The 25,370-nt window shown below is 35.0% G+C and overlaps 3 protein-coding genes and 1 long non-coding RNA gene across 5 annotated transcripts; 3 read left to right on the forward strand and 1 right to left on the reverse strand.

Annotated features, from left to right (window-relative positions):
- Positions 1-227: 227 nt before the first annotated feature.
- Positions 228-1,709, forward strand: LOC132639426 (uncharacterized). The gene is made up of 2 exons (XR_009582109.1): positions 228-501; positions 683-1,709. It is a non-coding gene; the product is annotated as an uncharacterized LOC132639426 (long non-coding RNA).
- A 6,158-nt stretch (positions 1,710-7,867) lies between these two features.
- Positions 7,868-9,630, forward strand: LOC132639430 (heavy metal-associated isoprenylated plant protein 12-like). The gene is made up of 3 exons (XM_060355876.1): positions 7,868-8,047; positions 8,370-8,445; positions 8,988-9,630. The coding sequence occupies exons 1-3, from the start codon at positions 8,042-8,044 to the stop codon at positions 9,317-9,319; spliced, it is 414 nt and encodes a 137-aa protein (XP_060211859.1). The 5' UTR covers positions 7,868-8,041; the 3' UTR covers positions 9,320-9,630.
- A 3,354-nt stretch (positions 9,631-12,984) lies between these two features.
- On the forward strand, positions 12,985-14,620 carry LOC132639446 (protein SAR DEFICIENT 4). The gene is made up of 2 exons (XM_060355890.1): positions 12,985-13,517; positions 13,878-14,620. Exons 1-2 carry the CDS (start codon positions 13,100-13,102, stop codon positions 14,435-14,437), a joined length of 978 nt encoding a protein of 325 aa, XP_060211873.1. The 5' UTR covers positions 12,985-13,099; the 3' UTR covers positions 14,438-14,620.
- Positions 14,621-14,848: 228 nt separating this feature from the next.
- On the reverse strand, positions 14,849-22,896 carry LOC132639440 (uncharacterized protein At3g49140-like). Of its 2 annotated transcripts, none has more exons than XM_060355883.1 (10): positions 22,575-22,896; positions 21,792-22,011; positions 20,641-20,743; positions 20,461-20,528; positions 19,543-19,731; positions 19,338-19,460; positions 18,804-19,145; positions 16,279-16,434; positions 15,599-15,694; positions 14,849-15,161 (listed from the first exon to the last, which is right to left on the reverse strand). In XM_060355883.1, the coding sequence occupies exons 1-10, from the start codon at positions 22,679-22,681 to the stop codon at positions 15,057-15,059; spliced, it is 1,509 nt and encodes a 502-aa protein (XP_060211866.1). In that variant the 5' UTR covers positions 22,682-22,896; the 3' UTR covers positions 14,849-15,056. The 2 variants fall into 2 exon arrangements, with proteins under 2 accessions (XP_060211866.1, XP_060211869.1); XM_060355886.1 differs by having other exon boundaries at positions 16,279-16,431; positions 22,575-22,893.
- Positions 22,897-25,370: the final 2,474 nt, after the last annotated feature.

Below are 25,370 nucleotides of genomic sequence, written 5' to 3' on the forward strand. Positions count from 1 at the left end.
CACGAAGGGCCTTAGAAATGCTGATTGAACTTTTTGTCCTTCATTAAAAGACTCTTCAATAGACAAAATTGTCATTTACTATTTTTCTCAGATTATTATTTAATTATTTTTAGAAGATTTCACCTAAATTTTTGGAAAAAGAAAAAAAATAAGAACTACCTTATTTTTTTGGCAAAAGAAAATCTCTCTCTACTAATTACAGCTCCTTATATTTAGGACTCCAAAAAATCACGGAAAGGAACCTTCGTGCACTTAGAACTCCTCTTAGGTTAGGAGTCTTTATTCTCTGCCATTTTTAAGCATTAATTTAAAATTTAATTCTATAAAAGAAGCTATCATCCTTTATGATATATCATGCAAGGGAATTTTGTGCCTTGGAACTCCTTTTAGGTTTAGGAATCTCTTCTTTGTTATAGAATTTCTTTGTTTTTTTTTAGGTTTAGGTTTGATGTCTTCTCTATTTAAGGCATCTGCGCATATCAACCTCATGATTAATACAAGGTATGTTAGAATTTCGATTGTTAATTTATGTTAATATTTTCTATTGTATATCATGTATAGAGAATTCAATTTTTGTGCGTTTTTGGCTTGTAGAAGTAGAAATCCTTTCAATTGCTCTCTCACTCGAGGAAACTTATTTCTTTGATAGAATATATAATTTCTTTGTTTCTTTTGGGTTTAGGTTTGATGTCTTCTCTATTTAAGATATCTGCGTATATTAATCTCATGATTAACACAAAGGTACTAGAATTTCGGTTGCTATTTTATATTAATGTTGTCTATTATATCATGTATAGAGAATTCAATTTTTGTGCAGTTTTGGCTTGTCGAAGTAGAAATCCTTTCGATTGCTCTCTCGCTTGAGGAACTTATCATTTTTGTAGTTCATTATCTTTTTTCACAATTTTTATTTACAGACGGCACAAAGAAAATTTTAAGGGAAAATTTCACAGACCTCCCCTCACGTTTTGCTTCGTTTCACTGGCCTCCCTAAGATCATGCTCTTTTATTAATTCTTTTTTTTTTTCAATATCTCCTTTCTGGAAAACTGAAAATAAAATACGTCAAACTGCTCTTCAGTCTTCTCAGCAGTCCCTCTGAGGGCAGAGAGCTCATTCAATAGTGAGGCAAAAAGGGCTATTGCTGCTTTATTAACTGACAAATGAGGGTTGAGTTTGGTAGGAATGAAGTCAAAAGGAACTTGGAAACTTTTAAGAGCTTTTGAAGAGACCATTTCTTTCTGAACAATACAAGTGGGGGAGGATATAAAAGTAATAATAGCACCATTATTTGATGGTAGGAATAAACTTTAAACAAAATTGGAACCGGGTTAATTTGCTGATTGTGCAAATAAGTATGACTAATGAGGTCAGAGATAGTAACCCAAGAATGATGAAATAGATCGGAGCTCACAACCAAGTTTGCCAAATAGAGCTCTGCTTCTTTGGTGTGTATTAGAATAATACTATCTCTACTATGGATAAACCACCTACTATATATCAGAAGCAGTTCAAGCAGACGAGGAAGGAACAATTACTACAAAAAAAGTCCAGTGTTTTGGTGTAACAAACTGAGTAGTTTTGAATTTTTTTGTGTACTGACTACTACTCATGCACATGCTACTACTTCTGTAACGACGTAATGTCAATAAAATTGTTTTGTTGATCAAAACAACAAGAATATGGTTATATAATGCAATTATTTTTGGATTCCAGTTACTAAACCTATTCTTTGTTAAGAAAATATATGTTAATATTAATGGGCAATTTGCCCGATTGCCCTTATTCGGGGTGGTCTTTAATTTTTGCCCTTAGCCTAAAATACTCCGAGATTTTGGGTTCGAACCCCGGCTCAATCTGCAACACTCCGTAAATCCGGTTTAGGTGTGAATGAGTAGAACGAGCATTAATGTGATATTTTAACTATATGAAACCCTTCAAGATGAATTTAGGTGAAAGATAGTCGTTGTGAAGTCAAAACAAATAGTGAAGTTCGTAAGAGTTCTTAAATTCGTCTAAGCATGCTGTAGTTCCTACTCATGCCCAGTTTACGGGTAGTTACGCTAGGAATCTGAGAAAACTGAAAACATGATAGTTGTAGATCTTTGAAATACTTTCCAACTATATATGGAACTCAAAAGGAGCTTTGTGCTAGGAGTTATGCCCATTTTACTGAACGATGGCGCACGAAAAACCTGTCTCTGAATCTCAGAGACAGGTACGATGGGTGTATGACGCACGACCATCGCACAACGCCATTTTGTGCGATGGCTGGGCGACGCACGACCATAGCATGCCCCCGTTTTTCGGGTTCCGAAATATATAAGCTTCTAACTCGTCAAAACCTTTCCCCACTTCGTTTTTGACGACTTTTTGAGAGAAAACAACACTAAAACTTCCCCAAAACATCTAAGGTAAATTCTTGATCAATTCCCATCATTACTTCATCAATCTAACATTAAATTAATACTAGTTCATCCTTTAAAACCCTTAGATTCTTGAAACTCATGAAAGAGAAGAAGAAGAAGGGACGTTTGGGAATCCTTCAAAAAGGTATGATCCTTTATTTTTCTGATGTTATTGAAAAAGTTTAGACTAGTGTAGAGTATTAGAAACAATAAGAATCCATGGGTGATTCATGGGGGAAGCAAGAACACGAAATTGGTTTAAAAACCCTAGTTTTCAAAAAGGGTGAAAATTCTAGGGAAAGGTTTAAATATCTAATCTTTCTCATCTAAATCAATTGTAGAGTGATTGTTGAACCTCAAAAAACCCGTTTGGTAGTGTTGTAGCGGGAATTGAGGTATGTCTCTTTTGAACATGCTTTTCAAAATTTAAAAATGGTTTTGTTTGCAAGGTTTGTGTGCGTAAGGGACAAGCCCACATTAAACCTTATGTGTATTATAATATACATATGTAGCCGTGATTTTCCTTATCAAGGGACGATTAAAATTGAATTATGATGCTTTGAATTTTGAACATGAATTAGAGCCCGTTTGGATTGGCTTATAAGTTGGTCAAACCAGCTTATAAGCCATTTTAAACTTATTTGGGTGTTTGGCAAAATAGAAAACGACTTAAATTAAGTTAAAACGTGCTTAGAATAAGCCAAAACCAAGAAGTTGCTCAACCTCAACTTATTTTTTTTCGGCTTAAAAGCTATTTTGGTTTGACCAATAACTTTACCCTTTTATCCCTTATATTTTCTGTTAATTCCAATATTACCTTTACTTCTAAAAATCCTTTAAGCACTTTTATTCAAACACGTAACTGCTTATTTATAAAATAACTTTCAGCTCTTAAAAAGTACTTTAAGCACTTATGCTTAAAAGCCACTTTTTTTAAGCTAATCCAAACGGGCTTTTACTCCTATAAGGGATGCTTTAAACTTGAATTCCACGGTTTGGATATTTGAGGTGCTTTGCCCTATGAACGGGTTTGTTGAATTGAAATTAAAAAAATATTTGAACTTGATTTCTAAATCAGTTAATGATATTGGTATACCCCTATCAATGGGATGGTGAACATAATCCACAATGAGTAAATCGGCTTCCATGCTATGATTGTGATTCGACATTATGTCACGATTCTATTGTTTGTGTTTGCCCTAGCAACTCAGGAGGAAGGGTAGTCACTATGGATCCCAGTGGGTTAGCCTAGCTATTCGGGAGAAAGGGTGGCCATCGAGGGTTCGTAGCCCCAATGTGGTCTTTGCCTAGCTATTCGGGAGGAAGGGTAGCCATTGGGCTTAATAGCCCCGATGTGGTGCTTTTATTTTGTTTAGGGAACCTTAAATGGTCATCCCTTCATCATATTGATTTTGGTCCTGTATTGACATGTGTTATACTTTGATTGCCCGCGAATGGTTTGTTGATGGTCTTGAGTTTATGATTGAACGGATCTAAATGTGATAAACAGCATAATGAGTTGAAGTGGATTTATTTCTTCTTAAATGATTTCCATTAATGGTTTTATTAAGTTTGATGGTTTATTCTATCTCTGAATTTCAAACTTCTTTAACTGACACAATTTTACCGATCCTTATCATATTATTTTGTTATATTAACTATTATCTCGGAGACACTCACTGAGTACCCAGTACTCAAACATACCACTGTTATTCTTGATGGTGTGTTAGGTAACGTTAAGGAGTAAGTTCGTGATACGCGTACAAACTAGGAGAGCTTGCTACTTCTAGACTTATTGGTGAGCCCATACCCTTGTTCATGGGACACCCCTATCTTAGTTATTGCTTTTAGTTTCCGAACTGCGTCTTGAAGTTAGACTATTCTTTATTTATCATCTTAGAGGCTCCATAGATCAAGGTTAATACTGTGGGTAGTTGTTGAAGTCATTATTTGACTCATTTGGGATGTTGCTACGTTTTATGAGGACATATTTATATTACACTTCCGCTTATTTTTATTTCATAATGTTGATCATGATTTATTAGCTATTTATAACTTGTTGGAATAAATGATGAAAGATTATTAAAAGGAACTTGATGTCTATTGATTCATAAGATGCTTATGATGTTGTTCATAACATTGGATGCCTGTTACGTCTAGGGTCAGGTTTGGGGCGTGACACAATAAAAATAAAATAAAATCGCAAGACAGAATTTCGTAGCAAAATTAGGCCTACTCGGGCAGACCTAACTTTTGTAGAATTACAGCAAAGTAAAAAAAGAAAAATTCTACCTTATAAAATTTTGTAAGGCAAACTTTTGCCTTATTCGCCAAGTCTTGCCTCGCGAAATAGTTTTTTTTTTCTACTGAACGAAAGTTCGAATCTAAAACCTCGGGGTATTTTCGACCACTTTTTTAAACGAATGACAAAAATTAAAGACCAGCGCCTTTTGAAGGGCAATCCGTGCAAAAAAAGAAAAGAATATTAATTGGAAGATATATATATATATATATATATATATATATATATATATATATATATATATATATATATATATATATATACGTATCAATATCCCAAAAACAAACCACTACATATATTTTTCTACTTCTGTATTTCAAAGACTGAGTTGTTCTGGCTAACGAGATCCAAGTGAAGACATCGAGAGAAAGTACAGTCAGGTGAATTTGATCCGTTCATTGTGCAGCATTTGTTTAAAAATAATTGAAAAAAATGAATTCTTTTAAAAGCTTTTCAAAACAAAAGCTCAACACATTTGGAACCAAACTCCTACACTTCTCTCGCTGTCACTAACTTATTATACTTTTTTCGGTGAAGGCTCAAATATGCCCCTGAACTATACGAAATTGTACATATTTGCCCGTCGTTAAAAGGTTGGTGCAAAGATGTCCGTAACGTCTTTTTTTTTTTTGCTATATATGCCCTTGAGTTAACGGAAAATATTGGAGGGCATATTTGTTCAGTTCGCATAGTATAGGGGCATATTTGAGCCTTTGAAATTCCTGAATATTATGTCACAAAATATCATTGCATTCCAAAACATAAAAAAAAAAACATTTGTAATTACAATCCATCTACCATTGTATTACATCAAAATTATACAACTAAAAGAGCAGATGCAATTATAAACATCTTTTAAAGACTGTTTTCACAACAAGAGCATCATTTTCCCTTTTCAAATTTTTTTTTTTACTAATGATAATACCATTTTTATTTTTCAATTTGTTGTTCTTTCTGGATATTTTTTGTCTTCTGAGTCCCAATATCTACACAATAATGGATGCAACAATTACCGCAATAAAACATAAACATAAAAAAGGAGATAACTTATATTAGACTTATGACATATGAAAAAATGTCTCCCGCGGTGCTCAAAATTTTGATAATAATAATAGAAAGAGTATCACATCTTAAGCATTTATACAATTTCTTACATAACATTCAATGTGGTTTGGCTCTTTCGTGAATTTCACGCATAACCGAAATTTAGTAGAATTATTTGAAGCTCATAAGTGAGATGGAGTGCAGTAACTCCACGTCCACAAACCCTTCCTCAACTCCACAAACCCTTCCATAATTATTTGAAGAACTCGAAACTTCCGACATTTCATAAATAAGTGAAAGAATAAGAGAGAAAAGTGAGGGGTTGTACGATAAGTGTGGAGTTTCAAAATGCAGTTGCAATAAATTATTGGTTAGCATAAAGTGCACTACAAAAAAATCTGAGAACTATTTGTGCCGTAATATTCAGGAATTTCAAAGGCTCAAATATGCCCCTATACTATGCGAACTGAATAAATATGCCCTCCAAAATTTTCCGTTAACTCAAGGGCATATATAGCCAAAAAAAACGTTAGGGACATTTTTGCACCAACCTTTTAACGACGGGCAAATGTGTGCAATTTCGTATAGTTCAGGGGCATATTTGAGCCTTCACCGTACTTTTTTATCATTTCCTTGTCAGTTCTCTGTCTGCTTTCCGATTCTTCCATTTTTGGTTAAAACTGATTGTTAGAAAATAAAAATGACTCTTAAAATTAAAGCAAACACTATAAAAAAAAAATCTAATCTCTACAACAAACCAAAAATGAAACTGAATTTGCAAATTATTTTTCTTTTTTGTTGATTAATTGCAAAATAAAAATCAATTTTGCGATAGAAGATTATAACTTCCGGACATGTTAAAATGAACATTTAGTTGATGATTTTTTTTTTTTATTGTTGTTGTTATGTTGTTGCCTATTAAATTAGTCTCTTTAAATGCCATAATACATAGGTCAACGTATGAGCTGTACCATTATTAATTATGCAGAGTATAATATAAAAAATGAAGTGTACATCAATTATGTGGAATCTAATATTTAACACGGAATATTGAACTAGCAAGTACTAATAATGCAAAGACTAGCTAGCAACGCAAAGCTTCAAATTGCAGATCGGACGTTGTATTAATTATACAAACGGTGATGTACTTTTTTAATAGCTAACTAAAAGAACCATAATCTTTAAATGCTAAATTGAGTAAGGACTGACTCAACAATGTGAACTGAAATATTTTATTCTATTATTTTAACATCTAGTATCACGAGCCAATCAATATTCAAAAGGTTACAATATGAATCTTGTATCTTAACAAAAATTATAAGAACCCACCATGCTCTTTGTAAAAATTAAATATTTTAGCGTTTAATGACAGGAAGATATTCTGACCATGGACCCAAAAATAAAAAATAAAATAAGAAGACTTGTAGACTCTATTTGGGTAAAACCTGTTTTACCCTTCGCGTAGACGTAACAATACTAGATTGTAGGCCGTAGGTGGAAGCTAACTCAAAATGCAGTGGCTCTGAATAGATTTTAAGATTTTAGATGTAAGAGCGTTAGACTATTGAATCTTGTTTTCTGCCAAAGGGTAAAATTTAAAGATCACAAATATAAAGGACAAAATCTAAAGACCACACCAAAAGCAGGGCAATTCGTGCAAAAAAATGAATCTAATGTAGGTAAAGGCCAACAAGAAATCCTTAAACAAAATACAATGCATACCAATTATGATGGGTCCAAGCAGGAGTAGTACACTATTCACTATTCAGAAAAGGAGCAAAGATTAAAGCCAATTGCTGTCAGAGTAGGAGCAGTACACTATTAGGCCAAACTTTTATTTTTGCAGTTTGGTCCTTTCACGTACTAAATTAGTGCGTGAAACCTACTTATACTTTTTTTTTTTGTGTTAGTTTGGTTCATTTTTTTTTTTTTCCCTACAAAAATCGCGGATTCGTTTAATGATAGGAAGATATTCTGACCATGGACCCAAAAATAAAAAATAAAATAAGAAGACTTGTAGTTGACTAGGTTGCTTCTTGGTCCCGTCCCAGCTCTTCAGTGGAGTCACAGTCACAATTCATCTCACAAATCACTGATATTATAAATAAGAGTACAAATCCATCAACTTATTAGCAACTCTAACATATTTCTAATTTCTTTCTCTCAACCTTTGAATATTCTTTTTCTCTTCCTTTTTCTATAGTTAGAGAAAGAGAAAGAAATTAAGTCTTGATCTGTTACTTACTTCGATACACTAAACTCAGATCTCGAAGTCTCAGCTAAACAAGATGATGGTTAGCTTTTCTCTCTAGCTAGTTTTTGCATAATTTTAGTTTCTTTTCCTTCGTTAAGCTTAAAAGTAACTAGTAATCTTTTAGCTGATTCTGATTGTCAAGAATAAAAGTTAAATTTCCCTTTTTGCGACACTCCATACACTTTTACTCGAGTATATACGGGTATCTGTGTATATATACTGCTTTAAAGTACACTGACTACTAAAACTGGATAATTATTGTTCGAAAGTGAGTTTCTTGGTGGAGCTATGTTAATAATTTATCAGCTGAGTAAATTTGATTGGAGCTTAATGAATCTCTGATTTGTTTATTCAATTCACAGAAAGTAGTGCTGAAGTTGGAGTATCTGGATGAGAAAGTCAAGCAAAAGGTCATGAAAAAAGTTTCTGTTGCGGAAGGTATGTTATTAGTACTTTTTTTCTGTTTCATTTTTGCAAAAATATGTAAGGAACCCAGATTTGCAATATTGAAAACATTCAAGTTTGAGTGATTTGAAGTTAATGAGGACATGACTAGGAAGGTATGAAGGTGAAAGATTATGATACATACAGCTAGAAGGGGAGTAGGTCGCCGATTGTTGTCGTATTTTATGTGAGAGAAGAAGGGGCTAGACTCCTCTTCTCATATTCTCCTTATTTAGTAGCAATCATCATTATTTATTACTCGCATAGTATGCTATACTTCATTTTTACTACCACCTATTGCTTCATTTGCTTTGTTTATCTTGATATTTTGCGGTCATTATTGTCCTTTCAATCTTACTTTGATTATACTTTTTTTGAGCTGAGGGTTTATCGGAAACAAACTCTCTACCCTACAAAGGGAGGTGTATGGTCTACGTACAATATCCTACTATCTCCGGACTACACTGGTGGGATTACAATGAGTATGTTTGTTTTTGTTGTTCAAGTTTGAATGATTTGTGGTTTGTATCTTGCAGGGGTTGACTCAATTTCGATAGATTCGAAGGATAAGAAATTGACAGTAACAGGAAACGTAGATCCAGTTGAATTAGTTTCAAAAGTGCAGAAGCTGTGTCACACTGAGATACTCTCTGTTGGACCTGCAAAAGAGCCTGAGAAGAAGAAAGACGAGCCGAAGAAAGAGGAAGCAAAGAAGGATGACAACAAGAAAGAGGCAGTAGTAATAAAGGCATATCCAGCTCCACTGTACTATCAGCAACCTTATCAGCATTACCCTACACCTGTTCCTACTTGTTATCGTAACTATCATAGCATGGAAGAGGATCCAACTTCTTGCGTTATCTGCTAACTTAGTGGATTCAGTTCACACCTATGATTTCTTTAAGGAAATTTATCAAAGTTGGTGTGTGCTTAATTGTCACTGTCGCGCTAGATCTATTCCCTTACCTATATAAAAAAAAAAAATCCTATGTACCTTTCGAGCTTGCTGACGAGTGGTGTCGCATTAGATTTGTTAACTAGTGCTTTTGCTTTGCCACTCTGCAAAGAACCAGTCAACGCTTTTCTAATGCCATAACTTTTAGTGGGCATTTTGGATAATATATGGCTGAAGTTAGAGAAAAAAGTATTTGAAGTTGAATGGAATATTTGAGAGTTCAAGTTGTGTTTGGATTGAATTTAAGTGGAAAAAAGTTGAAAATGTGAATGAAAAATTCTTCTTTACTCACTTAATAGAATTGAGTAAATTGTTTAAAGGGTGTGTCCAACTAAAAGAATCACTTGCTATTTTGACCAGAGGGTGTGTTTCACTTGAACGGCTGTATATTATTTTAGTCTAGCCGCCATTATTGACCCATTATAGTTATCAACTGTTGGAATTGCCTTTTTGGGTGCACTCGTGTCTCCATCGATGACAAAAGTGCTTAGCTTAATAGTGACTGCATTCGCATTCACATAAGAGTAAGCTTATAAGTTGTTTTTAGTTTTTTTTTTTTAGTGTTTGGCTGATCAGTTTAAAATTATTTTGTGCTTAAAATAAGTCAAAAAAAATAATTGAACCCGTTTGGCTTACCTTATCTAAAGCAGTTTTATAAGCTGAAAACAGCTTATAAGTTGCATTTTTAAACCCATCCAAACAGACTCTAAGACAGATTCTTGATTTCAAATGCTTATGTAGAGTATTAATTATTACATGGAAACGATGCGATTAATATTAAATCGGATATAGGAATGCATAGAATTTGATTTAACAGTACACAAAAAGCCAATTGGACGTTAATAAAAGCATGTCTTAAAGGTTCTTTAGGAATCGAGAAACGGAAATAATGTTAGAAATTAGATGAAGAGAATAGGAAGAAAAAACTTGAGGCGTACTATTATTACTATTTCAAAAGAGTGATCGCCTATCTATGGGGTTAATAGACAACACTCTTTTGAGATACACCAAGCATATTATCAGTTGAAATAAAGTGACTGATATGAAGTAATTACATCTCTATTTAGAGACACTTGTTCTAAAAGGTTTGCAGAATATTTCACCAGTGGATATAACAAAGAGGGTTAGCATCAGTCCACAATTCTGCATCAACAGAAGAGTAATCCCTAAGGCATTGCACATTCAACTCATAATGACAACAAACATATTTTAGTACATAGGAATAATATCATCCAATCCTGCCAAATTAACCTGTCCAGTCTTGCTTATGGAGTAGTGTGGCATATTCTGATGCTATGCCATTTTGCTAGCTCGTGGGGTATCGCTCTGCTACTATTACTTATTCTACTAATTAATAGTGCCGCTGAGTATAGGTAGTTTCACTATCAAAGTATATAAAAAGCTAATCACATATGTTCTTTTTCCGACTTAAATGATAAGGTCGAGATAATTTAGAATTGATGTGTTAAAACGATGGTATTATTTAAGTTAGAGAGCAATTTTTTTTAGTTTAAAATATTTTTTAATGGAGGAAAAGATATTAAAATGTGTTTGGTTGAACTCTGGTCAATCTTCACTAAAAAAAATTTTAATCAAATTGCGGCCAGGATATTTAGTGAAAGTTGTGTGATTTTTATTAGAAAAAAAAAATAGTTTAATGATTTTTGTTCAATTAGATATAAGTTCAATGACCTTCTGTACAATTATTTCATTAGAAGATACGAAAGTTTTTAATAGGGGCAGATTTAGCCTTTTGGTGACGCGTTCATCTGAGCACATAATTTTCGATACGGAGTTGTGTGTGTAATCTCAACAAATGTTAAATCTGAACCTATAATTTTAACATTACAATAAATTTAATGCGGAAAATCTTAAAAAATGAACATTAAATTTAAATCACGAATTCAATTTTTTTTTTCGTTGGAAACATGGCAGTGCATCAGATTTTTTTCGATGGAAACATGGCAGTGCATCAGATTTGAATAAGATTGTCGTGATTAGTACTTTCTTTGTTCACTTTTACTTGTTTACTTTTGACTTTACACGTCCTTTAAGAATTAATAAATAAAGTATATATTTTATCATAATACTCATATTAATTGGTGTATAGTCTCAATAGACCTGGAAAAAGATTTGGAAATGAGCAATTGAGGGTAAAACAAGAAAAAAAATTGTCTTTCTCTTGATGCGAAAATGAACAAGTAAAATTAAAAATCTATTTTTAGAATAGTGGACAAGTAAATGCGAACATAGGGTATCTTAAGGACTTCTTGAGTTATCTTAATCGAAAGATCCTGAACAAGGTAAAGCACTTCCGACAAAAGTCTGAAATTAACAAGTAATCATGTGATCATGAAGGTCAAGATCATCTTCTTACACCCTTGTCTGGCTTCTGTAACTCTCAGCCAATTGAATTAAGTGTCCATTTGTGATTAATTATCACACATGCAAAGAGATTAACCTTGTAAGACACAAATCACATGATAATCTCTTACTAGCTGTTACCTACTCATCTATTTATCATAAGGGGAGGTTCAAATTTTTTTTCTGAGCTACTTGGACATATTATATTATGATAGATTAGTTGATCAAGTGTGCATCTTGGAATTATATTCTGATAGGTTAGTTGATCAAGTGTGCATCTTGGAAGGTTTTCCTTCGAGCTCTTTAACCAAGTCTGCTTGAGTTTCTCATAACCTCAATCAACAACTTAAATATGATATGAAGTGAAGCCCCGCAAATTAATTAATATTTGCACTCAAAATTAAGATTAAATCTATATGCAGCTGCAATCATAGGTGACGGTGCTACTTTGTTTAAGTATATTTAAGTATAATATAGTTATTCTACTTGAACTGAATTCAGATGATTCCAAAAAAAGAAAAAAAGAAAAAAACAGATGAGAGATGCAATATACAGCCTTCTATTAACATATTTCCAATTTTATTGAGACCTTTTTTTAAAATGTAAATATGTGTATTTTATGCATCTTCAGATGGAATTGTACAAAGTTATTAGCTCCCTTCCTCGAACATGGAGAATAGGAATAATAGGAATGCCTATCACTAATACAAATGAGAATATGAGATGAGATAAATGTGTAGAATTTAAGGAGCCATTTGATTTGGGTCATTTTGTTGAGCTGCTTGCCATGAAATTTCCCAAGTCAACTGTAAAGTCAAGACCCTACTTCAAGGATAATTTGTACAACTCTTTTGAGTCTGCTGCTATTAGCCGGGTGGATTAGTATTTACTTTTAAAATATAGTTGGTTGAATCTGTCTCGCTTCATTTATTTTTACTTTTTTATTTTTTACTTTACACGTCTTTAAGAATTAATAAATAAAATATATATTTTATTATAATACTCATATTAATTGATGCACAGTCTTATTGAATTTAAAGAATATTTTAAAAATGAGTAATTAATGTTAAGAATAAAAAAAAAATTTAATTTTTTTTTAATAGACTAAAGTGAACAAGTAAAAAATGAAAATTATTATTATTACTGTAGACAAGCAAGAATTGGGAGTATAAAATTAGGTCAATCAACTAACGAAACACAATTTAAATAGTGGCCTCAAGAAAGCCATTTGTATAAATTCCATTTCAAGTACTATCTCCAAGAACCCGACTTTCCAGTCTTCCAATTCCATTTTTCCACCAAAGAAATCAAGAAAATCCCCAATCCACCATGACTGCACCACCAATCTTCATCTCTACAACCACTCTCCACACCCTTTTCACTCACAAATCCCTCATCAACCACCTCCAAATATCCCTCCCAACTTTCACTTCCACTATTGAATCTCCACTTCGCCATGCTCACCAAACAAGCCCTTCCACTTCTCTCCTCCTCATGCCTTCTTGGTCTCATTCCCCTTCACTTCCTTATATTGGTACTAAACTAGTCACTTACCATCCTAACAACTCTGCTCAAAATTTACCTGGTGTTCATGCAAGTTATGTTCTTTTCAATTCCATTACTGGACAAACTTTAGCCACTATGGATGCCACTGAACTCACTGTTTACAGAACTGCTTGCACCTCAGCTTTAGGTTCAAAATTCTTATCAAGACAAGATTCTGAGACCCTTTTGATGATTGGTGCTGGTACTGTTGGAATCTTTATTTAAATATAAATTGTTTACAAAGAGTTTTTATAGAAGGTGTCTTTTTTGGTGAAAAGATGTACCTTGTCTAATTTAGTGCAACTTCTCTTGAAAATCAATAAGGTTATTGCTTTTCTAAGATGATTTTTTCACTGTTTGCTCAGTGTAAATTTTCAAAAGGCTTTGTCATATTCACTAAAAAGGTATTTGCACACAATCCCATAGCAATCTCGCGGAGGAGAGGGAGCAAATATCGCTTTTAGGAAAGCGTTTTGTACGTGTTTGAAGCCTTTAATAATTTCTTGTTCTTCGTTTGTAATTTACAAATCTTTTTGTGTTCTTGGATCATATTTTCCAACAGGTACTTTAGCGCCACATTTGATCAAGGCACATCTGACAGTTAGGCCAAATTTGAAGAAAGTGATAGTCTGGAATAGAACTGCTGATAAGGCGAAAAAGGTGGTCGAGAAATTGCAAAGTGAAGGTGGATTTGAAGGGGTGAGTTTTGAGAGTAATGGGTGTCTTGAGGAAGTTGTGGGATTGGGAGATATAGTGAGTTGTGCAACAAATTCAGAGACGCCATTAGTGAAGGGGGGGAAGCTTAAAGAAGGGGCGCATTTGGATTTGGTTGGATCGTTTAAGCATTCGATGAGGGAGTGCGATGATGAAGCGTTGAAGAGGGGGAGAGTGTTTGTTGATAATGAAGCTGCATTGGTAGAGGCAGGGGAACTGGTTGGTGCATTTGAGAGAGGGGTTATTACAAGGGATGATATTGTTGGGGACTTGTTGGAATTGATAAAGGGAGAAAAGAATGGGAGAACAACTGATGAGGAGATTACTGTGTTTAAAACTGTTGGTTCTGGTGTTGTTGATCTTCTCACAGCTCAATTAGCATATGAGACTTACATGAAGAATTGTTAACTATAGTTACTTAATTCTTTACTCATCATATATGGCTATTTGAATAACAATAAGAGAAAGGTAAAGCTTTATTTTCTCTGAAGTTCTTGTTCTTTGTCTCAATAAGATAGTGATGCAGATTTGACATTTCAAAAGATGTTATCATTTGACAGGTTTTTACCTGGTTAATGTGGTTGTTTTATACTTTTTGTAGAAATTTGTGATATGATAATGTTTCCATTACATACAACCAAAATAGTATTGTGGGCTATGTCTTCTCCTTAGAGAGAAAATCTTGACATGGGAAGAAGCTGCATCAGTAAAAGTTGAAGAAGTAATGTGGAGCAGGTGTAGCTAATTGCAGTTAGATGATCAATAGTTTGCCCAACTGTTTATGGCAAACGCTTTGCAAGAGTCTAGCAGAACACAGAATTTTTCAAAAAATATATGTATTAACCAAAATTGCATTAGAATTGGACCTAAGCGGTAAAAATTGAGTTTTCAACAACAGTAAATGGAGAACTCTGAGTAGTTGTGACCTCCAGCCTCCACTGAAGAAATAACTCTAATGGATGAATCAAAGAGTATATATTATATATACAATTTTGAATCAGAAGTACAACAAAATCTACAGATTTTTTCATGATTCAGCTTGGTGAGTTTCTTTCGTTTGATGTAATGTAGGGTGGACCCTTGGATACAGCAGGTCGTTTAATTGTCTTTCGGCACTGTACTCCGAGGTTGCCTGCAAATACAACATTCTATTACTATTTCCACACACAACTTGAGCAAAAACAATGGTACTGAAGAATGAAAATGTGCTATGTTTTCATGGTGTGAAAACTTTTAATTGCTCAGATGAAAACAAAAGAGTTACTAACTTGGAACTTGGAAGTAACACAAAGTGATACTCAAACCAGAAAAAGCTTTAGGATTTAAAATAGCAAGTATGAGAAATATGTACAAGCATGTTGCATTCTATCCATTTGATCTAAGATAATAAATATTCCAGATACCCCGTAAGTGGTTCTATATGTACACAGATCCTGCATGTCAGATCTGTGTCAAAGACACAGTAACCCACACTGACAGCAATTCATTTGAATGCAGAAGACATGCAGCAACACTGGACAATGAAGTTCGAATCTCAAAAACAAAAGATAAATGCTATAATTATCATACCCGTTTTTTAAAGGAAAACCGCAGTGTCTGAATTTGTGCTCCAGAGCAAACTCTCAGGTCAAAACCAAGGCTGTCTACACCTATCAGAGCCACTTCCTGTCATACAAGACAAATAAGACTTACCAGGTGGAACATCACACTAAACAGTGATGTGGTTCAAGTCTTACAGTTCCATGCTAATGCATCAATGAATCAAACAGACAGCAAGAAGGGTATGATGTCGTATTAAAAGAATAATGATAAATAAATAAGCAACAAAACATCAGAAACTAGTTGTTAAACGATGGGAACACATGATATATACATAGCGTAAGCGAGAGTATTTTATTCACAACAATAGCATCAAGTAGGTGCTGGGAGCATACAAAAGCAGCAGATTAGTTTCCATTTCAACAATGTAGGGAAATAACAAAATCCATCCGTTATCTACCACAAAATAAAGATGGCTCCAATATTTGGAAGTACCTACTTATGCAAGTTAATTCATCATTAGAAGGAAAGGAGGTCCGGGAAAGGGAGGAAGAGTTGCATCTTTTGCTTTATATTATTTTATTTGGCTGTTGACTGATGAAAAATGCAAACTACTTGATGGATTATAAAGCATCAAATTTCTGAAAAGACCGAAGACAACAAAACATAATCGTCTAAAACATATCTAGGGGAACTGAGATTGGTGATACCTCCACTTGAATTCCCTTGCATCTCCAACAGAGAGATCTGAGAGCCTGTGTGGTTTCTTCTCCTACAGCTTTAAGCCGCGATATAATATTGGCAGCCGAATGCGCTATTGCATCAGGTCTCGCTTGACTAAAATCTTCTAGCTCAACTAAGATCTGCTGACACCATTAGAAAACATAAATTTGAATGACATGAACACTGATGGGTAGATTTGCAGGAATTTCACAATTGCAAAAACTTGTTAAGCTTTTCGATGGATTAAGAAAATAGATTGCATGCACCTATTGAAGATGCATGTATGACATATACCACAAGTGTACAACAACAACAACAACATACCCAGTGAATCCCACAACGTGGGGTCTGGGGAGGGTAGAGTGTACGCAGACCTTACCCCTACCTTAGGTAGGGAGGCTATTCCGGAAGACCCTCGGCTCAAGAAAAGGCATATGAAAGATCAAATACGGGCAAACAAATCAAAACAATTATGAAAATGAAAACAATGAAAGTAAATAAGCCATTATAAACCAACAGTAAACCAACAGATACTCGCAGAAATCAAGAGACAAGAAACTATAGAGCAATAAAACTACTCGTAAGAAAGGATAAACGCGACTACTTACTAGCCTTCTACCCTAATATGAGCCCTCCATACCCTCCTATCTATGGTCATGTCCTCGGTAATGCGCCATGTCCTGTCTAATCACCTCTCCCCAATACTTCTTCGGCCTACCTCTACCTCTTCTGAAACCGTCGCTAGCCAGCCTCTCGCACCTCCACACCGGGGCATTTGCATCTCTCCGCATCACATGCCCAAACCATCTCAGCTTCGCTCCCCGCATCTTGTCTTCCACTGAGGCTACTCCAACCTTGTCTCAGATGACTTCATTCCTAATCGTATCGCTCCTAGTGTGCCCACACATCCGTCGCAGCATTCTCATTTCCGCCACTTTCATCTTCTGAACATGAGATTTCTTGACTGGCCAACACTCCACCCCATACAACATAGTTGGTCTAACCACCACTTTGTAGAACTTGCCTTTAAGTTTTGGTGGCACCTTCTTGTCACACAACACTCCGGAGACAAGCCTCCATTTCATCCACCCTGAACCAATACGGTGTGTGACGTCATCATCAATGTCCCCATTTCCTTGTATAATAGACCCAAGATACTTGAAACTATCTTTTTTCTGTATGACCTAGGTGTCAAGCTTCACTTCAGCGTCCGCCTCATGTACTATATCACTTAACTTGCACTCGAAGTACGCTGTCTTGGTCCTTCTTAACTTGAACCCTTTAGACTCCAGAGTTTGTCTCCAAACCTCCAGCTTAGCGTTAACTCTGCTGCGAGACTCGTCCATCAGGACTATGTCATCCGCAAATAACATACACCATGACACCTCACCTTGAATTTGTCGCGTCAATCCATCCATCACCAAGGAAAATAAAAATGGGCTAATAGCTGATCCCTGGTGCAACCCCATCACCACTGGGAAGTGCTCTGAGTCTCCTCCCATAATCCTTACCCTGGTCTTGGACCCATCATACATGTCCTTGATCGCCCTAATGTACGCCACAGGTACACCTCTAGCCTCCAAGCATCTCCATAGAACCTCTCTCGGCACTTTATCGTATGCCTATTCTAGGTCGATGAATACCATGTGCAGGTCCCTCTTCCTCTCCCTATACTGCTCCACCAATCTCCGTATAAGATGAATAGCTTCTGTAGTTGAGTGCCTCGGCATGAATCCTAACTGGTTCTCTGAGATATACACGCCTCTCCTCAACCTCATCTCCACCACCCTTTCCCACACTTTCATAGTGTGGCTTAGCAACTTGATCCCTCTGTAGTTGTTGCAACTTTGAATGTCGCCCTTGTTCTTGTACAATGGAATCATTGTACTGCATCGCCATTCTTCGGGCATCTTAGCCGTCTTAAACACAAGTGTGAAATACAAAATAATTTGGGTGATAATGACTAATAAAACACTGTATTGACGTATATTAGCTGATTCGGCACTAACAAGAAAGCAACCCATGGAACTTGTCCACATAAATTTAGCTATGTAGCCAATCTCTCAGTGTATCACCATGTCATAAAAAATCTATCATGACACAGAAACTTTTTGTTCTGCTTCTGGTCTCAGTTTTAAAACTAACTTTAATCTGTGCATCTAACAACTGCAGCAATTTCAGGACAGAACTTTTCCCTTAACAGAAAGTGGATAAATGAGAAGAGTACCCTTTTTCAACTTGTTCAGAATAATTGTATGCTCTTTTCTCGTGATATTTTTTTTTTTTCGACTTAACAAATAAGGTGTCACACCCGTGCCACCCATTGTAACCCCTCTGAGATTATCAAGTCCAAATTTCTCTGTAGTTAATGAAGATAAGTTTTGGGATGACATGATTGATTGATTCACATAAATTGCACCCCACGAGTGCAGATTCAGGCAAGGCAAGTGTTGTAATATTGATCAACAAATTTAAGGTTGAACCTCATAAAGGATAAACCTACAAAACTTACTTGCTGCCCATGTGAAGAAATCAACTGAATTTTAATCATCTCTAGCTTGTAAAATGAAGTTCCATTTCCAAGGGTTTCATCCTTCTCCAATTCCTCTGGACAACTTGGGCTATCTTGCGAAGATCCACTTTCATGTTTGTGGCCATTGACTTGAACACTACTGTTTTTCTTATGGTCTGCAACTTTTTCCATTTGGTGTATACCAGCATCATTTGATTTATGTTCAGATATCTGCTTTGGAATGGTAGTTTGCTCTTCAAGGAAAGCTGGCCTTAGAAGGCCCTGAATAAGAAGACCTGCTGGAGGCTGATCCATAAAATCTATAGGATCGTCTGTCACAACCTGAGCAGCAAATTTAGACCATGAAAAAAAAAATGTTTGATTACTATCTCCATGGCACATACAAAAAGTTAAAAGCCACACATCAGGAAAACTACATGTAATATGATCTGCTGATTTTACTGAATAGGAAATCAAATTGATAGTTCTCACTCTTATAACTTCATTGCCTAAATTTATCACAAGGACAATTACCTCACTAATTTGTTGGGCAAAGGATATTGGATGAGAAGATCGCATTGTTTCTAATGTAGCCCAATCCCCCAAGTCAGGATCCCCACTCTGATCTTCTTCATCATCAAGAACGGAAACCCAATCCTGTGAACAAGTACATTCACCAACAATGATGGATAGAAAAGCAGTAATATTTGAGAAGTAAACTAATAAAAATCAATAATACCGCTTCATCATCATCTTCATCGTCGTCGTCATCATCCTCATCATCATCGTCATCGTCATCAATGTCCTCTAGATCATCAATATCGATATCCTCGTCATCAAAATCATCTATGTGGTAACCAATTTCGGATTGACCTGATGACTCCATATCGCTCTGCATTTCGGATGTATCTAGGCCAATAATTACTTGCTGCATTTTATTGGAAATCAAATAAGCCTTTGGAGAAAACCAAGTAGTTTTCTTATAATATCTGTGAAGTTGCCATCTGAAAACTCCTTTTATTTTAACTTTCATTAGTATATCGCCATACAATTAACAGAAAGCAGATTATGCGGCTTGATGGTAGTTTTTGCTATATAGATGTAACACAGCTTCCTTACGTTTTCTTAAGGTCTTCTATTATATCACTCAGAAAGAAAGAGCTTTTAAATGATAATTGGATTTCACAGTAGAGTGATAAAAGCAAAGTTCCAGTTTATAACCGAATGCAACACAACAATCTTTCCATAGGAAGATGATCGTAAAAGTCATAATCAAGATACTACCATATTAAAATTAAATTTCTCTCTTCTGATGGATAAACTTGTGAAGCATTAGATTTGGGCTATTGAAGACCATGAGTTGTTATGTCACGGTTCATATTTCCTTTATTTATCAAAATGGGGGAAACGACCATGACATGATTTGGAAACTCAATAAAAGTTTAATCAGAATCAACAAACAGGAAATACCTATGTGATCCGGGAACAGTTACCCCAAATGAAGCAGAATTATTTGAAAGGACCCAGTAGTGGCAGTATACTATGTCAAAATTAATTGCCAGAAAATAAAGAAAAGCAAAATAATACATCGTTTAGAAAACACAGAAGCACCTAACAATGAAAACTAACTGAATTTCTTAGTTTAGATGTTCCATACCACAACGTTTTCTTCAGTTGTTGGATTTTTCAGAACATCTTCGTCATTCTTTACTTGAAAGTAGACATCTGATAGAAAGGGAAAGCACATAAACCTTTGAGGATTGAATATGCCACGAAGACACTAAGAAGTAGTAAATTATTAGCAAAATATGCTAATAAAAGGACTTGTGCATCTTACTTCCAAGTTCATCAGTCGTGTAAGGCAAATCTGGCCAGAAAATATTTGCACGCATTACATCATTGATTGCACTTGAAAACATGAGTGTTGCTTTGCTATTTACCTACAAAATCAAGTGATAAAAGCCATATATCAGCTACCATAGACAACCAACCGTAATGATCAGCAACCTAGATTATATTTGCTCATGAGCTACAAAGAAAATTGATGTTGGAGGGGCAGGATGTATCAAAAAGTGACTGAGAGGGTGGACAATTCCCTGTCATGTAGAGTTTGTAAGAGTCTATTTCAGATGACAAATGGATGCCTAACTGTTTCATTAACTAAAAGCATAAGACAGGAAAGCATATTGCATGGTCAGCGGTATATTCTAGTATTTGTTAAAGGGAATTATTTGCATTGGTTTATCATCAGAAGGAAAAAGGCTAAAAGAACTAGATATGGAAGTTGAGTTTTCGTTAATCAAGTTGTTAATGGTCCCAAAATCTCTTTCTTTCTCCAATAACTAACCCCAGAACTTTTTTTCTTAAGTTTGTAATGAGGAAATATTGTGTTCCATTGCGGAAGATCGTGGGTTAACTAGCACACAAGCAAATACAAAAGAAGAACTAACACAAGGATTTGACGAGGCTCAGCCAAGCTATGTCCTTGGAGCAGAAGCAGAGAGAGTTTTTCACTATGAATGAGAAGAACAGTACAAAGATCCCCAATAACAACCTCTTTTATACTACAAGGAGAATGAGTTTACCAAACCTACAAGGGAATCTGAAAAGAATTTGGATTCACAAAATCGAAGACACAAACAACAGGTTCAAATAGCGAGTAACAATTAGAAGTCAACATATATCCATCAGCTCAAAGCTACTCTTTCCGTTTTAAATTATCTGTTGTTTCTCTTTTACACACCCCTTCAGAAAACATTAATTAGAAGGGGTATGTCCTAAGAGATAAACTTTCTTCATTAAATATTTACTCTATTGAGATGATTGTCGTCTTCGAGAACAATTACTACTAAGAATAAAATGGAAAAGAAAAACAATAATTTTGTCTTGTACTTTGAGACAACTAGTTTTAGAAATTACGATAGATAATTTGAGATGGAGGGAGTAGCAAGCTATAATATGTTTATTTTGCACAAAAAACAATTTAACCTCAATAATAGTCCTTGTACATTCAGCTGGCTTGAGTTGAGCATCCTCATTCTCCAATAGTTCCAACTCCCCAATGTCCTCAGATGGGTGATAGCTCGACTGTTTTACTGGCTCACAACCCGAGCTAAAACCATCCTTTGCACTTGCTTTAATTCCATTTTTTCCCTTGCATGTTCTTCTTCCAGCACAACAATTATCCGTCAATCTTCCAAATTTATCTCTGCAACACAACTCTCCAATCAATACAAAAAACATAAACAAACAAAAGTTGGGGCTTAGACAATATTAGTACTCCCTCTTGGCCATAGCTTTTGGATCAGATTTTGAAAATTATCTGTTTGGCCATGAAATTTTATCAGATTTTAAAATTTTCAAGTTCCAAGAACGGGCTCAAATCAGCTTTTGGGAGAAATTTCACTTCCACCCACAAAAAAAAAATTCGAAGTAAAATGCATGTTCAAACGCAACTTCAAGTTTCAAAAATCACAATTTAAAAAACTCAAATTTTCAAGTTTTACGTTTCAACTTCAAAATTTATGGCCAAACGGAGCTCTTAGTTTGACTAGGCATGAAATTTAAAAAAATAAAAAGAAACTTTTGAATCCTCTTGTCATAAATTGAAGATATACATAATGTACTAAAATGTTTGAATCTTGTGGTTATAAAATGACATTAAAAATATTTAAATTGTCAACTTATTAAATATAAAAAAAACTCCCGACAAAAAAAAAAGGTAAGACAATTAAATTGGAAGAAATGACATATTTCATATAGTAGCAGTACCGAGGGGGAATGAAGAAGCTGACGGAATGAGATAAACGGCGTGAAGTTGTGTCGAAGTTAACGGCGGAGAAATGGACGGCGGTAACGGTATGTTTTACCGTTAGCATTATTAGAATATTTGGAGTTGCAATGAAATCAAAGCCTTATTTTAGCTACTACTATATATCTCTCTGTGATGATTGGGCAGTTTGGTTGGTTCTCTTTTATCCGCTAAAGTAGAGAAGGGCTTCTCTCAACCTTTTTCTTCTTCTTTATTCGTTGTCCGATAAAAGATTCCCTGCTTGCTTCTCTAACTTGCTACAACTGTCCCCTCATCAGCTCTAGTTTGTCAAAGTCGTTAGCCTGTTGTAGATATTTTACATTGATCATTACGTATTTGCCATGATTTACTTGCATTATCATCTTTTAATCGGAAAAGATTAAAAAACGTTGTTAATGCATACGAAATATATAATATTTGTTATAAAATTAAGCTAAAAGAGTAATAATAGTAAATGATGAAAATAATAGAAATTAAGAGAGACAAGAGAGGAGAGATTTCTTATTCATCCAAATGTGTTCAAGTCCATTTCATATGAAAACCTATGTCTCTATTTATAGTGCTACATATGCATTCAATATATGAGATAATGGAAGAACCATTATGACGGTGGCAGATAATGGAAGAACCATTAAAATGGTGGAAGATAATGGAAGAACCATTAAGATGGTGAAAGATAATAGAAGAGGCAGTATATTTGTGTAGTGGACATCCATACTATATATTTCATAACACTCCCCCTTGGATGTCCATAGATGATGTGTATCGTTAAAACCTTATTAGGAAAAAATCCTGTGGGAAAAAGTCCTAATGAAGAAAAAAGAGTACACATATCTTGTAATACGCTTTGAGAGCTGCCTCATTAAAAACCTTACCAAGAAAAACCCAGTGGGACAAAACCTTGGTTAAGGGAAAAAGAGTACAACACGTATTTCACTCCCTCTGACGAAGACCAAAATTCAGATGTCGGAGTCTTCGCATTCCAATCTTGAATATCATCTTCTCAAGAGTTGAAGTTGGTAAAGATTTGGTGAACAAGTCTGCAGGATTGTCACTTGAACGGATTTGTTGCACATCAATATCACCGTTCTTCTGAAGATCATGTGTGAAGAATAACTTTGGTGAAATGTGCTTCGTTCTATCTCCTTTTATGAAACCTCCTTTTAATTGAGCTATGCATGCGGCATTATCTTCATAAAATACTGTGGGTATTTTTGTATCACACTTCAAGCCACATCTTTCTATGATGAAATGTATCACTGATCTCAACCACACACATTCTCTACTTGCTTCATGAATAGCGATTATTTCAGCATGATTTGAAGAAGTAGCAACAATGGACTGCTTTGTCGATCGTCATGATATAGCAGTACCTCCGCATATAAACAGATAGCCTGTTTAAGATCGAGCTTTATGTGGATCAGATAAATAACCTACATCTGCATAACCAACAAGATCTGTACTACCTTTGTTAGTATAAAACAGACCCATATCGCTAGTTCCCTTTAGATATCGCAATATATGCTTAACTCCGTTCCAATGTCTTCGTATAGGAGAAGAGCTATATCTTGCTAGAAAATTAACAGAGAACGCTATGTCAGGTCTTGTAGCATTAGCAAGATACATAAGTGCACTAATTGCACTAAGATATGGAACTTCAGGACCAAGAAGCTCTTTATTTTCTTCTTGAGGTCGGAACGGATCTTTACTCACTTCAAGTGAGCGAACAACCATTGGAGTACTTAAAGGATGCGCATTGTCCATGTAAAATCGTTTTAAAACCTTTTCGGTATAAGCAGATTGATGGATAAAGATCTCATCTGTCAAATGTTCAATCTGCAAACCAAGACAAAGTTTTGTTTTTCCCAGATCTTTCATCTCAAATTCTTTCTTTAAATATTCAATCGCCTTTTGGAGCTCTTCTGGAGTTCCAATTAGGTTTATGTCATCAACATAAACAACAATTATAACGAACTCTGATTTTGTTTTCTTAATAAAAACACATGGACAAATGGCATCATTTATATAACCTTCATTTACCAAGTACTTACTGAGGCGATTGTACCACATGCGCCCTGATTGTTTTAGACTATACAACGATCTTTGTAATCTGATTGAATACATCTCCCGAGACTTTGAGCTAATTGCTTCAGGCATTTTAAATCCTTCAGGAATTTTCATATAGATTTCATTATCAAGTGATTCATATAGGCTGTGACAACATCTATTTCTATTTAAATGATGTGACATCTTCTGGTGTCTGGACAACAGGTCCAATAAGCTTTACGCTTACCAAGATGCGTCATTTCACTTGATAATAATTTCTACGTTAGCATGCTTTAATAGACGTAGAATTTAGATCCTCATAATCTTTTACAATATTGTGCGCTATATTGTATCAAAATATTGTCGACAAGATATCATGTTGTATCGGTTCGCAATTCGACATAACTTACTGAGATCTCATCACTTCATTATTTCAGGTACTTGAACCTCGCATAATGTTTCATGAAGTGTTATGTCGTCGGCTCTTCAAGAGCACTTTGCCTCCTTATTATGATCATTTGCTCCTCCCTTTTCAAGGATTATTATATTTGGAACCGATTGGTCTACCTTGCTCCATGCATGTTGTAGACTCTGTCCTTCAGGGACATTAGGAGCATTTTGCAGATGAAATATGAAATAGTTGGGTCAGCAAATGCTTCCAGCATTTGACTTGAATTATCCGAGGATCATACTGATGATAACTCACAACA

Source organism: Lycium barbarum, chromosome 1 (assembly GCF_019175385.1).
Source record: "Lycium barbarum isolate Lr01 chromosome 1, ASM1917538v2, whole genome shotgun sequence".
Taxonomy (NCBI): domain Eukaryota; kingdom Viridiplantae; phylum Streptophyta; class Magnoliopsida; order Solanales; family Solanaceae; genus Lycium; species Lycium barbarum.

Coding starts and splice junctions, on each gene's coding strand:
- LOC132639440 (XM_060355883.1), bottom strand. CDS start 22,681: ATGCTAACGGTAAAACATACCGTTACCGCCGTCCATTTCTCCGCCGTT. Junction 19,461..19,542: donor ATGAAGATGATGATGAAGCG/GTATTATTGATT, acceptor ACTTGTTCACAG/GATTGGGTTTCCGTTCTTGA. Junction 15,695..16,278: donor GCAAGGGAATTCAAGTGGAG/GTATCACCAATC, acceptor CTTGTATGACAG/GAAGTGGCTCTGATAGGTGT.
- LOC132639430 (XM_060355876.1), top strand. Junction 8,446..8,987: donor AAAAGTTTCTGTTGCGGAAG/GTATGTTATTAG, acceptor TGTATCTTGCAG/GGGTTGACTCAATTTCGATA.
- LOC132639446 (XM_060355890.1), top strand. CDS start 13,100: ATGACTGCACCACCAATCTTCATCTCTACAACCACTCTCCACACCCTT. Junction 13,518..13,877: donor CCTTTTGATGATTGGTGCTG/GTACTGTTGGAA, acceptor ATTTTCCAACAG/GTACTTTAGCGCCACATTTG.